This window comes from Erpetoichthys calabaricus, chromosome 4 (assembly GCF_900747795.2).
Source record: "Erpetoichthys calabaricus chromosome 4, fErpCal1.3, whole genome shotgun sequence".
Lineage (NCBI taxonomy): Eukaryota > Metazoa > Chordata > Cladistia > Polypteriformes > Polypteridae > Erpetoichthys > Erpetoichthys calabaricus.
This window is the reverse complement of record NC_041397.2, coordinates 76,433,867-76,450,123: the sequence shown is the minus strand read 5'-3', so window position 1 is coordinate 76,450,123 and position 16,257 is coordinate 76,433,867. Positions and strand designations below refer to the sequence as shown.

Below are 16,257 nucleotides of genomic sequence, written 5' to 3'. Positions count from 1 at the left end.
TGACTCTATTGGGGATATAACTAGTTAATGAATTCTTAAATTAATACTGTTGTGGTAATTTTCCATTATCATGCAGAGAGATGGCTTCAAGTCTACACAAGTCAGGAGTGTAAAATAAAAAAAAACTTGAAGAAGCTGCTGCACTGGTAGTTTTCTTTAGAAATCTAAATATGTCCAACTTCCAGTAATCTAGATAACATTGCTTCAGTTGCCACTACACTAAAGCTATTGGTTTACAGGAGTAATGGAGTAGCATTATATGTAATAGTTTTGATATACTGTATATGCCACACATGGCTGTGGATTATTTATTACTACACGGGTGTCGAACTCCAGGCCTGGAGGGCCGCAGTGGCTGCAGGTTTTCATTCTAACCCTTTTCCTAATCAGTGTCCAGTTTTCACTGCTAATTAACTTCTTTTCCCTCTATTTTATTAGCCCTGTTTTTAATGAGTAAGTCTTCTGAATTGAATCTTTTCTTCAATAAATGACAGCTAAACAGAAATGATATGTGAAACAAGCCAACAAATGACCAGCTAAATTGGGGCTTCAAACTCCAACTAATTTCACTCCAACCAGTTCTTTAATGAGAAGCTGGTTGTTGCTGTTAATTAAACCCATTATTCAATTCTATGGCTTGTTGCTGCACTCATTCTGTCATAGCAGACATTTCCAAAACTGTTATTATTCCATTATTTTCTTGGTGACCTGAGAGATCAGCCTTACTGAGACCTTCACCTTTCTTTATTTTCACATTTTATTTGATGGGTGCAGGTGAGCTGGTCATGTGGAGGCTTGTTTTGTGTCTCATTACTGTCCAGCTGCTAATCAAGGAAAAAAACAACTAAGGGGGCTGAGTCAAGCTAATTAAAACTAAGGCTAAAGAAGTTAATTAGCATCAAAAACTGGTTACTAATTAAGAAGATGGTTAGAATGAAAACCTGCAGCCACTTGGCCTGTACCTCATGTACTACATATACCTCAGGACCTCCACATTATTAATGGCTGCTAATTTTAGTCAACAAATTAAGTGCTGAGTGTTGCTGCATTGGGGACACATTTGTACATTTCACTAACACACAGGCTGTCTTCCTTGCTTGTTAGTTATCTCGATAGTGGGAAAGCAACACACAATAAACTTTGACAACAAAAAGAGCACAATCAAGTCAAACTTCCATCCATCCATTACCCAACCTGCTATATCCTATCTACAGGTCACGGGGGTTTGCTGGAGCCAATCCCAGCCAACACAGGGCACTAGGGACAATTTAGAATCGCCAATCCACCTAACCTGCGTATCTTTGGACTGTGGGAGGAAAACCACGCAGACACGGGGCGAACATGCAAACTCCACGCAGGGAGGACCCGGGAAGCGAACCCGGGTCTCCTAACTGCGAGGCAGCAGTGCTACCCACCGTGCCGCCAGTAGTAGTAGTGGTATTTTATATTATTATCTTTATTAGTTTAAGTAGTAGTAGTGGTGGTGGTAGTAGTATTAGTATTAAAATTGTTTTTTAGTTGTATCACGTCACTAGTGATACTGCCGACTATATCAGGTAACAAAGAGTATCAGCACTTTGGTACCCTGGAGCATAATATTATTATTTTCATTACTAATTAGGACTTTATTTATAAAGGAAATCAATCAATTGTCTTATCACCAATATTAAATGCTATTGAAGTCCAAATCTTAGGGTTGCCATCCAGGTTGCAGCAAACCTTTTTTTCAAATCGTAAGCTCAATAAGATATACTGTATGTGGGTTCATCCATGGCACAAAAATGTATAAGCAGCTTGGCTATCATTAGCATCAAATCAGGCTTTGCGCAGAAGCTGTTGTGTGATAACATCATAGATATCTTTGGCTTCAGAAAATGTAGATATGTGCTGTTGTGATATGCAATAAGAGACTGAAGAGACCCCTAAACATTCATTTTCAAGTTTTGATTATTTTTGAAAAATGATTTGTATTTAAAACAAAACATTACAGTATAATTTATGATGTGTGCTTTTTTGTTAATTTATTATTTATTTATATATTTATTCTTCAAATGAAAGAATTAGTAATGCAGTAGATTAAAATAGGATTCTTCTTAGGGCCCACGTTTGAATGAGGGTGGCACTGGCTACGATTTTCAGTCATGTGATTTGACATGGTGCAGTGATGAGATCAGCAACTTCGACTGGCGAATCTCTTGTACTCCATAACAAAAAGTTGCATAATGTGAACTTAGAAACCAGGTTCAGGGTGGGACTTGGGTACATTCTGTGTTCATTTCACATATTTTTCCTATGTGCATTCAAGTTTTTTTCCTAATGCCTCTGATTTCAATCTGAAGTCTTAAATCTTGTGTTTAGATTATTTTCACTATCTAAATTACTTTATTGCAAATATATGTTTCCATGGCCCAGAATCTGGTAAAACAGGCATAGAAATGGGTGGACAGAACAACACACAATATTATTATTAATACTATTATGCATACTCCTTCACTGTCTAGGCCAGTGGTCTGAAACACCACTCCTGGAGGGCCGCCGTAGCTGCAAGTTTTCATTCTAACCCTTTTCTTAATTAGTGACCTGTTTTGCTGCTAATTAATTTCCTTTGAATTCATTTTAATTGACTTCTTCCTGAAGACTCAGACTTCGTAATTGTTTCTTTTTCATTAATTAGTAGCCAAACAATAATGAGATATAAAATAAACCAAAACATAACCAGCAAACTGTGTCCAACATACAATATTTGAAAATAAAGAAAGGTGAAGGTCTCAGGAATGCTGATCTGCTCAGGTCCACAAAACATTTGAACAGTGCTTTTAGAAAAGAGAAATGTATGCTATTGCACAATGAGAGCAGCAACAAACCATGGAATTACAGAACGGGTTTAATTAACAACAAGAATTGGCTCCTAATTAAGCAACTGTTTGGAGTGAAAATTAGTTGGAGTTTGAGACCCTGACTTAGGTTATCTTCTGCTTACTAGGTTCAGATTTCATTTCAGTTTGAGTGCTATTTAAGGAAAGAAATTAAGCAATTCAGAGGAACAATGAAGAAATTCAGGGGAACAAAACTTTAAAAACTAGTTAATTAAAATGAAAGCAAAAGGAGTAAATTAGAAGGAAAAATTGGTCACCAATTAAGAAAAGGGTTAGAATGAAAACTTTCAGTCACTGCAGCCCTCCAGGAGTGGAGTTTGAGACCACTGGTCCAGGCAAATCAAACTTGCATATGTTCTTGTATTTAAGGATTACCATTTATATACTAATATTGGATTTTATTTGTTATTTATGTAGTTAGGCACATTGATGCATTTTCATAATTTAATTTTTAAGAATAACAGCAGCTGACTTCAACTACTGGAAACACCTTCATGGCCAAAACAAGTGGATGAGCCCCACACACCTCACAAGTTAAACAAATGTGCTTTTACAGTTTTAGTCACCTCAAGATATTGTACATTTTTACATGAAATATGATTTTTTAAAAATATATTTTCATATTGATTTGTACTCTCAACAATCTCCCACAGAAGTTGATTAACTTTAAAAACTGGATAACATTTTGCCTCTCTCTAAAAATATGTGTTTCTGTAATAGGGCTTAAGTGAAGAGTTGAAGTCAAAAGCTCCAAAAGGCATTTAAATGAAACAAGATTGCCTGTTGGCTCAAGTGGAGTAGCAAATGGTTTTCACACTCTGGAGATCTCAGATTCAGTACTTGTTAAAGGAGACATAATGGATGGAAACACAGTGTGCGAAACAGGAGCAATCATTAGGCTAGAAGAGTTGTAATTTAGCTCAATGGGTTGTGAGGCTTACTTTAGATGTTAAACAAGGCAGGCTGCACTAGAGTGTGCATTCCTGTGCTGAATCAATTTGGAGTAAAAGTAGTATCCTAGCAGTCACGGATGACTCCTGATACATTCCCTATTCCTATTATCCATTGTGTAATGGTTGAACGGAAGGAATACAATGAGATGATGATGATGTCCATGAAGATATGGAATTAAATCTTAGAATTCTTTTGTATTTATTTTCCCATTCCTGATAACTTTAGAGTCTGTGGTAAAGATGGCATAAAAATAATTATTCAAACTTTTTATTTGAATCATTATACTTTTATTGATGTTTGAAAATGAATTTACATATTTCTTAATTTGTATTTCTTAGTAGCATATCAGACTCTGTATTTAGAATTATATCTTTTCAGGAGGGAAAAAAATGAAAAAGCAAATGCTGTGGGCTCTGAAAAAAATGTTGGAGTCATTTTGATTTTTTAGTGGTAATACCACTTTCATTTTGGTGCTAAAATGATATAAAGATTGTTTTTTTAATAATACAGTGCTAAACTCTGGTAGTATTTTTTCAGATTCCTCACTGTTACTTAACAACATGTTTACCTCACATATTATATAATGTTATTTATTGCATATAAAATAGAACTTTTAAAGTGTTGCACCAAGATACATATGCAAAAGTAACAAAGAGTAGGCAATGGTTATTCCCACGCTGAAAAGAATAGAAAATTAAGTTAAAAACACAATGTTTCAGCTGTACAGCCATCAGATACCTGATGAAGGATATATAGGCTGAAATCTTGTGTTTCTAACATTCTCTTTTATATTTTTTTCATTTTGAGAAAAACCTTTACCTGTTTTTTCCATACCAATACTCTTTATAAATATATATATACTCTGTTTATGTTTGTTTATATATATGTGATCACTAGGGGTGCCACCAAGCCCCAAACCTTGCAAAAGCAACCAAACCACAATTAAAAAACAAGTGTCTCTCCTTTCTCTCCTTCCCGACTCTGACTCTCCAAGGTGAGCGACGGGCTCCTTTTAAACTGGACCTGGGAATTCTTCCAGTGCCTTAGTGTGCCCTCTTGGAAGCACTTCTGGGTCAGGTGGAAACCAGGGAGTTCCTCCAATGACAGCACCCTTTAACAACACCCAGGGACCCCAACAGGGTTGCAATTCCAGACTCCAGGCGCCGGTCCATTCTTTATATGCCTCTGGCCAGCCAGCATGCCCATTTGACCTTCAAGACTGTGAGTAAAAAAAATATATATATACATATACTGTATATATATAGTAACTGAGTGGATGCTTGGTGGCACTATTGCTCACCTTTTCCCCAACAGACATACTCACTGGATACAAGTAAAAAGCACTAGTCCTTGACCCGGAAGTGCTTCTGTCCTTCTGTCCACGTGACTCATCAGCACTTCCGGGTCAGATGGGGAACTGTATTTTTCTTCAGCCTGGAAGTACGTCTGTGCTTCCGTCCCTGTGACTTTGGAGAACTTCCGGGCTATGTACACAGTAGGGACTCCCCAGTCTCCCTGCAGCGTCTCCTGGCGGCACTTATGGTACCCAGCAGTGCTGTGTTGCTGAACTCCAAGTCCCATAGTGCCCTGCGGGCATCTGGGGCACCACTGCAGTCCAGGGAAGCTGCCATCTATCGTCCTGGGGGAGGCAGTGCCCCGATAAGCTGCCCGCCCCCATTCTTCTGTTACTAGGGCATCCTGGCCGGGATAAGCTGCTGGCCGTCTGCCACAATATATATATATATATATATATATATATAATATATATACAGGTGCTGGTCATAAAATTAGAATATCATGACAAAGTTGATTTATTTCAGTAATTCCATTCAAAAAGTGAAACTTGTATATTAGATTCATTCATTACACACAGACTGATGCATTTCAAATGTTTATTTCTTTTTATTTTGATGATTATAACTGACAACTAATGAAAGTCCCAAATTCAGTATCTCGGAAAATTAGAATATTGTGAAAAGGTTCAATATTGAAGACACCTGGTGCCACACTCTAATCAGCTAATTAACTCAAAACACCTGCAAAAGCCTTTAAATGGTCTCTCAGTCTAGTTCTGCAGGCTACACAATAATGGGGAAGATTGCTGACTTGACAGTTGTCCAAAAGACGACCATTGACACCTTGCACAAGGAGGGCAAGACACAAAAGGTCATTGCTAAAGAGGCTGGCTGTTCACAGAGCTCTGTGTCCAAGCACATTAATAGAGAGGCGAAGGGAAGGACAAGATGTGGTAGAAAAAAGTGTACAAGCAATAGGGATAACCGCACCCTGGAGAGGATTGTGAAACAAAACCCATTCAAAAATGTGGAGGAGATTCACAAAGAGTGGACTGCAGCTGGTGTCAGTGCTTCAAGAACCACCACGCACAGACGTATGCAAGACATGGGTTTCAGCTGTCGCATTCCTTGTGTCAAGCCACTCTTGAACAAGAGACAGCGTCAGAAGCGTCTTGCCTTTGGACTGCTGCTGAGTAGTCCAAAGTTATGTTCTCTGATGAAAGTAAATTTTGCATTTCCGTTGGAAATCAAGGTCCCAGAGTCTGGAGGAAGAGAGGAGAGGCACAGAATCCATGTTGCGTGAGGTCCAGTGTAAAGTTTCCACAGTCAGTGATGGTTTGGGGTGCCATGTCATCTGCTGGTGTTGGTCCATTGTGTTTTCTGAGGTCCAAGGTCAACGCAGCCGTCTACCAGGAAGTTTTAGAGCTCTTCATGCTTCCTGCTGCTGACGAACTTTATGGAGATGCAGATTTCATTTTCCAACAGGACCTGGCACCTGCACACCGTGCCAAAGCTACCAATACCTGGTTTAAGGACCATGGTATCCCTGTTCTTGATTGGCCAGCAAACTCACCTGACCTTAACCCCATAGAAAATCTATGGGGTATTGTGAAGAGGAAGATGCAATACGCCAGACCTAACAATTCAGAAGAGCTGAAGGCCACTATCAGAGCAACATGGGCTCTCATAACATCTGAGCAGTGCCACAGACTGATCGACTCCATGCCACGCCGCATTGCTGCAGTAATCCAGGCCAAAGGAGCCCCAACTAAATATTGAGTGCTGTACATGCTCATACTTTTCATGTTCATACCTTTCAGTTGGCCAACATTTCTAAAAATCCTTTTTTTGCATTGGTCTTAATTGATATTCTAATTTCCCGAGATACTGAATTTGGGACTTTCATTAGTTGTCAGTTATAATCATCAACATTAAAAGAAATAAACATTTGAAATACCTCAGTCTGTGTGTAATGAATGAATCTAATATACAAGTTTCACTTTTTGAATGGAATTACTGAAATAAATCAACTTTGTCATGATATTCTAATTTTATGACCAGCACCTGTATATATATATGGGTGTGTGCATGTGTGTGTGTTGTGTATGTGTTATAAGCGGTTATTGAGTACCCTTCTGACTTGTAGATGAAGATTTCCCTTGAATTTCATTTGCAAGAACAGAGAAGTGGAAAAATGTCTGCATAGTATGGCCGAGGTCTGTAATACTACTGTTCACTATTATAAGCCAGTGTGTGTTGTATATGTCCTGAAAAGAAGGCAGATGTGTGCCAGCTCATATTCTGTACCAGTTTCACCACTTTCTGCTGTGCTTTGCAGTCCTGAGCTGAGCAGATCCCATTTCAGGATGTTAAGCAGCAGGTATAAACAGCACTGTGCACCTCCAGAAGTTGGGGTGCATAGATGGAGACATCTGGGATTTCCTTAGATGTCTGAAGAAGTAAAGGAACCAGTGAAACATCTTGACTGTAGCCAAAATATTTTCCCACTTCAGGTTGCCACTGATTGTTGCTGATGTGGATTAGAGTTTGGAATGTACCTTCCCTCCTGAAGACAAGGATCAGATCCTGAGTTTTTCTCATGTTAAAATAAGCCAATTGTCCCGACACCAGTGTGTGAATAGATAACCTTCTTCTCTGTAATCATTACTGGTGATCTATTAAGCAGCTGGAGCTTGTCCTGGCCTCCTGAATAGTGGCTCTATGGAGGAAGTGAGATCTGAACAATCTGGGGTCACCCAGTCAGAAATTCCAAAAGTCACTACCAACATATTAGCAAGTGTAGAAACTCTGCAATTAGCTTTGATGGTACATAGCAGTCTTACTAGTTGTGATTTTAAATAATTTCTTACTATATATAGGAATCATGGACGGGAAGGAAAGAAAACAAAGTAGATTAAATTACATTGTTTTCAATAACTTGTCATACACTGAGAAGGACGTATCAGGTAGACAGACAGATGTTTAGCTTTCAACTTATACAGAAAAAGAAAATTGCTGCACATGCAAGCTTAACTTTATTGTTTAGGATAAAACAGACTATTTTTTGCTTTGGAATATTAATGGGTTGCTGCAGACCCAAACCATCACCAGGACTGCTACCTTTGGTTTACAGGTTATTGTCTCCATAACACTTTTTTCTGACCAGCACACAAGGCCGCACTTCACTGTGGGTTCTTGTTTAATAATACTGATAACAATATCATTGCTTTTGGTAGATGAAAAGCACAGCTTCATTGCTCACAGGCAGTTGGCTCTACAGAGACTGGCATTATAAAAGCAGCAGCAGAAAATATATTTCTCATCCTTATGTCTAATTTGCCCACAATTCATTAGTGCAGAAAATTAAAATGTAAGGCACTGCATATTCACTCTAGACATTTAAATTCTCCTCCCTGTGAATGGTAAAGCGTTCTGTTATAATGTATCTGCCCTCCCAAGAAACGATAAGAAAACCCATTATAAAATAACCCTTAAATGCACAAGCTGCTGTCTTGCTTACATGCATACATTCAGCATTTTTCTTTCCCTTAATTTTGTATTAACTAATTTACACATAAATGTGTAAGGTAAGTATTACATTTTTAAACACTATATGAACTGTAAAAGGATTAGTTAACTTCATGCTTTACAGAGCATTAGAACAAAAAATTGACGAGTTGCGTATTTTATCAATTATTTAAATAAAGTACTTACAATCTGAAAAGAAAGGCTTACTTATCTATTTATTATGAATTATTGTGTATGCAGTAAAATAAATAACTAAGTCCTAATTATGGATCACAGGCTACACAGTATTCTGAAAACAAGCCATTAGCAAAATATGACACAAAATTACTTTTCCTGTAGGATGGAGATAATGTCTTGTTAGGAAATGCATGTCCCTTTCTATTTATGCAAGCTCAGTGAAATGTTTCTCAGATGATAGAGGGTGAGCAAGTAATCAATAAGAAGCCAGTTGAAAATTGTGTGTAGGCAGTAAATTCTGAACGCTGTGTGTGAAAAGCATCAGTTTGAAACTAGGCTCTACACCCTCTTGTGTTTTAATTACATTTCAGGAAGTAGATGTGGGACTGATTACTGAGCAAAAATGTAATAATAATCCATAACCGGGGAAATATATTTTCAGAAAGAAAGCACTGAACTAAGACATAGTGAAATACCAAACAGTTCACTGGACATTTTATACTTGCTGTAATAGAATTTAATTTCCAAGTAAAAGTAATAAAAAGAAATACAAATCAAACCTATAGAGAAATACAAACTGCATATAACTTTTAATTAATTGCAAAATATTCCTTTAATGTATTTTTGTGCCCATTTGTTTATTATAATCTGAAGGTTCTCAGAATACTTCACCAAAGTACAGCATTTGCTATTACCCATAAATGAGAGCAAGTAAGTGGTGCAGTGGTTAATACTGCTGTTTTAGCACTGCAGAGCCACTGGTCCAAATTCAGGGCTCAGAGTCTGTGTGCGTATTGTATGCTTATCCAATGCGTACAGAGTTGTTTTTTTTTTCCTGCTTAGTTTGTCCACCATTCCAAAGATGGACATTTTTGGCTGATTGGTAAGTATTTATTGGCACTGTGCATTTCATGTGTGTTCCAAGTCTACAAATATCTGTTTAAGTGTAGGATGACAAGAAATGCAAGAAATGTTGAACACATACCTAAAAAACAAACATTTTTTATGTTTTAGTATTAACGACCAATTTTTGACATGAAATGTATAATGTGTGAAGATTAAAGTCCAAATATCAAATAAGCACTTTCATAAAAGGTACAAGTATAACAAAGCAAGTGTGCTTTTATTCAAGACTATAACCGAAGAAGAAGAAATTGGGTTGGTGCAGCGGTTTTCAAACTTTTTGCACCAGGGACCCTTATTACATTCCGGGCCTAGCTCGTGGACCCCTATATTGAACAAGTAAAATTTTATAACGTAAAATGCAATCAAAATAACGGACATACAAGTTCCACAGTACCTTCTTCACAGAAAATCATAAATGAACAAGTAACGCAGAATAAATTTTCGTTACGCCTATGTGCATATAATTATGGAACAAAGTCATTTTTATGAAATTATTAGGGTACCATTGGTTTTGGTTAACCCTAATAATGTCAGTGGGAAGGATGTGCTTGCTTTGATTTGCACAAACTGTCAATTCTCGGTGCTACTTTTGATAAGCTCACACGCAAGTCACTTTCAACAGCCAGTCTGGATCTGCACTTGCTCTTCATATTCGTAAATGCTGAAAATGCTGTTTCACACAAATATGTTGTCGCAAACGGTAACAAAATCTTGACTGCCTTGTCGAATATCAAGGGATACTCAGAAGCCACACTCAACCAAAAAGATGACAGTGATTGCTGCTTGAACTTATTTTGTAAGCTGCGATCCCATGACAATTCAGCTAACTCCTCCTGCTCACACTCAGCGAGGTCAGTCAATTCAACATCAAAGGGACTGCGGACCCAATCAAAATTAGCAATGTTATCATTCAAGAAGTATTCATCAAAATGGTCAGCCAGCGACTGCAAATGCTGCTCGACATCGCAAATTATGAGATCGGCGTTGATCAACAAATTGTTGCAGATGTAATCATCCAAGATTGGAAACTTGTCTAAAACCTTCTTGTTAATTCTGGTTTTCCATATACTGAGCTTCTTCTTAAATGCTGCAATCTTGTCGTGACTTCTTAAGATGTTTGAATCTCTTCCCTGAAGTGACAAGTTCAGTTCATTTAGTAAATTGAATATATCGGCCAGATAGGCAAGTTTGCCTAGCCAAATGTTATCAGCTATGACTGAAGCTAGGTAAGCATTACATTCTGTCAGAAATACCAGTAGTTCTTCTCGAAGTTCAAATACATGCTACACTATTTTGCCTCGTGATAGCCATCATACTTCTGTATGGAGCAAAAGATTTGAATGCTCAGCCCCCAACTCTTCACAGAGAATTGCAAACGTGTGAGCGTATACTGGTCTGGTTTTAATCAAATTTATAACTTTGATGCAACCAGACCAGACTTCAGATAGTGATTGTGTCGTGTTCTTCGCTGCCAGTGATTGCCGATGAATCATACAATGTGTCGCTGTGATATTAGGTGCTTCTTTCTTCACACATGCCACAACTCCAGAATGCTTCCCGGTTATGGATGCTGCGCCATCCGTGCAAATGCCTATGCACCGATCCCGTGATAGACCTGACTGTGAAAGGAAATTGTGGAGCACTTTGAAAACCTCCTCGCCAGATGTTCTGCAAGGCATTGGATAACATAAAAATAAATCTTCTATTATTTCCCCTTCCCAACAGTATCGCACAAACGCCAGCAGTTGTGCCAGGTTGGCAACGTCGGTGCTGTCATCCAGTTGTATTGCAAAATAACCTTCTTTCAGTCTGTCAATTAGTTGTGCCTTTATATCACCTGCAATGTCTTCTATCCTTCTTCCAATTGTGTTGTCAGACAATGGAACTCCTTTCAGTTTTGCAGTGCATTCTTTATCTAGAACTGTTTTGCACATATCAACTGCAGAAGGAAGAATTAAATCTTCAGCAATCATGTGAGCTTTCTTAGTGCAAGCCACTCTCAATGCCACCAAATAGGATGCCTTCAGCAATTTTTCGTTTGGTATCAATGACGACTTAAAAAATGTTGTCTGCTTGATATATTCTCCCTTCTTTCTTTGGAAAAATATTTTCGGGTTGCCAGCTAAATCAGGATGGTTCTTCGTTAAATGCTTTTTCAATTTGGCTGGCTTCAAAGCTTCATTTGACAAAATTATGTTACAAATCAGACATTGCGGTCAATTTGAATTTGAAGCACATTTGACAAAACCAAATTTAACCTACTCCTCGTCATATTTTCTTAACTTTGGTGTTGGCTTTCTCTTGCATTTTGACAAGTCATTAGCTTCTGATTCTGAATCGTCAAAACTGTTGTCTCTTTCGTGTAACATCAACTCTGCTTTCTTACGCTTCAAAAACTTATCCATTCCCTACCTACAGCAAACAACAAAATAATTATTTACTTAGGAACTACAGCGAACGTGAACGAAATAGGCCAGTTACGCCAGTAGATGGAATATATTATAGTATTACTATATTATTAAACACTCTGGCCATACATTTTAATTTCGACAACAGACTAGAATACATCTTATTGAAATTTGACGTCACAGTAGCACGCTTAGAATAATTAAAACCAGCATCACTAACATTACTAAAATACTAAATGGTCTGACTCTGACCGAAAAGGCCCATAGGGTACCGAAGCGTTTCGAAAGTAACGGTGATAATTAACGAGACGCTTAATTATTATGGAACTAAACGGTGTTAATTAATGGATATTTCACAACACCCTTGCAGACCCCCACCGTATCCTTCGCGGACCCGAAAACCACTGGGTTAATGTACTTCATTGTCACGACTGATTTGATAATACAGTGGTAAGATCTGCTGACTCGTAATCAAGAGGCCGTGGGTTTGAACCTTGCCGCGTCCCAAAATAAATGTTTTGAGTAGTGAGCTGCTCTTATTGTTACTATTATACAATAAAAACATACATTTGATTTGAGTCTGTAACAGCTGGTGTAAATATATGGTACTTGTTTTTTGTTTTTTTTTATTCATTTTTATTCTCTCAGTCATGTTCACGCTCCCCCTGATCTGACACTGCTGTTTTCAGATAAAGACGTGCTATAACAGAAGTGAACTCAGATGAGGATGAGGGTTCTACTTTGGAGAAAGAGAACCAAAGCCCTCCCCACAAGAAATGTCCACTCGCATATAAGAACAACACAGCTGCACCAGGTGTAAAGGCAAAAGATGGCACCATTTGGATGTAGCAATAGGTCGGGCATCATCCTCCCAGTCAGTCTGCCCCACACCTGTCCTTCAACAAAAACAGCACAACTTACAGAGCACGCCAAGGTATCGTGCAAAGTCCAATTTGTGATTATGTTTTGTGATGGTCTTTACATAAAAATATTTATATGTTACTTATATAAAAGCCATATCGAATTTTATTTACCTTGATTTATTTATGTATCTTCCTACAGTATAAAGTCACAAGTAAACTGCAGAGCTTCCTCTGTTTGATAGACATGGGCACGCTCACAAAGTACATGTGTACTGAAGTGACTTTAGCTGCAGGTGGAAGCTCCATACAACTGTTGTTATGGTTCTGCCTTTGTCCAGAAAAAGTTTCAATGACCTTAGTCTCGGAAATTCTTTCTCCCTTGGCGTGACTAGGATCTTTTCTGGAATAAGATCAAATAAAGTTGCGTAGGGTGCAACAGGAGCTCCACACTGGCTTGCTACAGGGCCACAGGTTTGAAGCATGGAAGCTCAACTCTGCTGGGGCTCATGGCCACTGACAGGCTGAGGCCTCCTCTGTGCAGCTTGAAGGAGATTGTGGAACATCCGGCGCACTTCCAGGTGGTCTATAAAAGAAGTGGAGATGGAAGAGATAAAGAGAAGAAAGGGACTGTGTGTTTGGGGTTTACTGGTGCTTATTTGTACCGTGCTGCTGTGGGGAGCAAGGGACAAGCGCTTCCTCGTTGAAATAATGCCTGTGTTGTGCTGGGACTTGTGCCTCTTTCTGTTGCTTCAGATGTTTGGGGAGCTGCGTGCCCCATGGTGTCCACTGTATATATATTTATATATATGTATATATATATATATTTATATATATATATATATATATACATATATATATATATATGTATATATGTATGTATATATATATATATATATATATATATATATATATATATATATATATATATATATATGTATATATATACAGAGGAAGAGAGAGAGAGAAACACACTTCTACATTAAAATACTTCCATTTCATTGTACCAAAGGTTTGTTACTATTATAGGCCTCAATCTCTAATTTGGTTGTATGCTTTATAAAGATTAGTAAATGTTTGATGTTCAAACTGTTACAAAAAAAATGTAATCTCTTAGATGCAGTTAATTAATTCATATAAAGTTTGATATGCTGCCCATCATTCTTAAGTAGTTATAGTTTATATATAAAGTTTGCAGACATCTTAGATTACTTTATATTGATGCAGTTGTTAAAGTCATCATATTTACTGACCTTGTATGAGTGACTTTATTAAAATGTAGGTAATGATTCAGCAGATGTTAAGGATTTTCAGACTGACATTTACATACACTCCAGATAGTCATGCAGAATATTTTATTTCAATATTGACACTAGAATGCATTCTTGAAGAGAATGCAATTTATCACCACCATGAATATGAATGAGTGATGCCTTTAAAATATCCTGTCAATTGTATTATGAAAATATCAGTAAAACAGTATTCCCTATAAATAGAAGATGAAGCTTTGATAACAGGAAATATATGAATGGAAGCTAATAAAAGAGAACACAATGGGATGAGAAGTGACAACACTGTTAAAAATAGCCTTGACAAAGATAAAAGCAAAGGCTTTGAATTATACAAGGTTCAAAAGATAAAAAAACAAAGCTGGGAATTCAGAACAACCTATGAAGGCAAAGTGGAATTGTGTTTTAATAAAGATGAAACAAGCCAAAATTATAAAGAGTTTTGAGAGATACTATCTAACAGTTGATAATGAATTTCATTTTGCAATTGATTGGAATAATTGATACCAATTGTTGTATTTTAGATAAGGAAAAGGCTAACATAGAGTATAGCATAGTCTTGCTGCTACAGAGAAAAGTAAAACTATCTTGACGGGAATAGGCCAAAAAGCTCGCCAGTCTGTCCAAAATAATGTCAAGTTGAGTTTTGAAGGTCCCCAAAGTTCTACTCCCTACCACACTACTTATTTCATGCATCTGTGGTTCTCACTGTGAAGAAAATCTTTCTGATGTTTGTATGAAATCTTGCCTTGATTGGTTTCATCTGTGTCCCTTGGTTCTTGTAAAAGTTAGGATCCACTGTCTCCAGATTAGATCTCAGTAGTGTATTATACGCTGTAGATTAAGTATAACCTAACTTGACTTGTACAACACATACAGTATATAAGCTAATGGACTACTAAACCTCTTAATCATTTGTGTAGATATAGGCAGAAAAGTGTCTACTATAACCCACTCTTATCAGTCCGAAACCTCCTTTTTTGTATTTAAATCTATTGTTTTACTCCCAATGTGTAATAATGTATAATTATTTAGATAAAATTTCATCTGCTACAAACTTGCCCTAGCTTTTATTTTATTTTATTCTGTCTACACTTAGTATCATCTGCATACTTGACCAGTGAATTTATTTATATTCTTATCCAGATTTTGTATGTATAAATACAAAATAGCAAACTCAGCACTGATTCCACAGGCACACCACTTTTGACATCACCTATTTCTGAAAAAGTTCCCCATAATAAACCCAGTGCATCCAGTTATGCACACACATATACACTGAACCCTAAATTTCCATTTCTTTTAGATTGATCACTGAACTTTCATGTGGTGCCTTATCTAAAGCCTTCTGAAAATCAAGACAATATATCTTATGCATCTCTGTTATTGTATGTTTTTATTAATTGGTCATAAAATTCCAGCATATTAGTTAAACACTGCCTCTATTTGTCTAAACCCTCATTGACAATTTATTAATATGTGTTCCTGATGTGTCATGCCCAATCTTTTCTCCAGTAATTGGTTCCATTAATTTACCCATGATATGGACTATAAGCTTACTGACCTGTAATTCCTTAGATCAGCCCAATCACCTTTTATATAATGGGATAATGTTTACTAACCTCCAGTCCTTTGAATTTCCGCAGTGTGCAGAGACTTCCAGAAAAAATACACTTCAAGGCTTTATATGTGTACTCAGGGATAAATAACTTAAATGTGTAAAAGCAGACTAATCTCAAAGTCAAAACAGAATTTTAATAGAAATTAATGAGCATCCTCAGACCAGTTAGTTTACTATTTTCAGAAGCTGTTTCAGTGGCCAGTTGATAGCAGAGTAGTCCTTGACCTTTGAAAAAGATCAGTGAATGTTCCAGTGCCTAGGAATAACAGAAAAAAAGAATATTTGATCTGTGTTCTGCTTCTTCTACTTCACTATCAATAAAGTGTTTTTGGAATATTATAAT

At 37.2% G+C, this 16,257-nt stretch overlaps 1 protein-coding gene across 1 annotated transcript; it reads right to left on the bottom strand.

Moving 5' to 3' along the window:
* Nucleotides 1–10,266: 10,266 nt before the first annotated feature.
* Nucleotides 10,267–11,709, bottom strand: LOC114651100 (protein FAM200A-like). Its single transcript, XM_028801060.1, has 2 exons — nucleotides 11,053–11,709; nucleotides 10,267–10,866 (listed from the first exon to the last, which is right to left on the bottom strand). The coding sequence occupies exons 1-2, from the start codon at nucleotides 11,707–11,709 to the stop codon at nucleotides 10,267–10,269; spliced, it is 1,257 nt and encodes a 418-aa protein (XP_028656893.1).
* Nucleotides 11,710–16,257: the final 4,548 nt, after the last annotated feature.

Bases quoted from the DNA above. Each gene is read 5' to 3' on its own strand.
- LOC114651100 (XM_028801060.1), bottom strand. From the start codon at position 11,709: ATGATTGCTGAAGATTTAATTCTTCCTTCTGCAGTTGATATGTGCAAA. The intron at 10,867-11,052 runs GTATGATGGCTA...TTGTCACTTCAG, and splicing joins ATCTTTTGCTCCATACAGAA to GGAAGAGATTCAAACATCTT.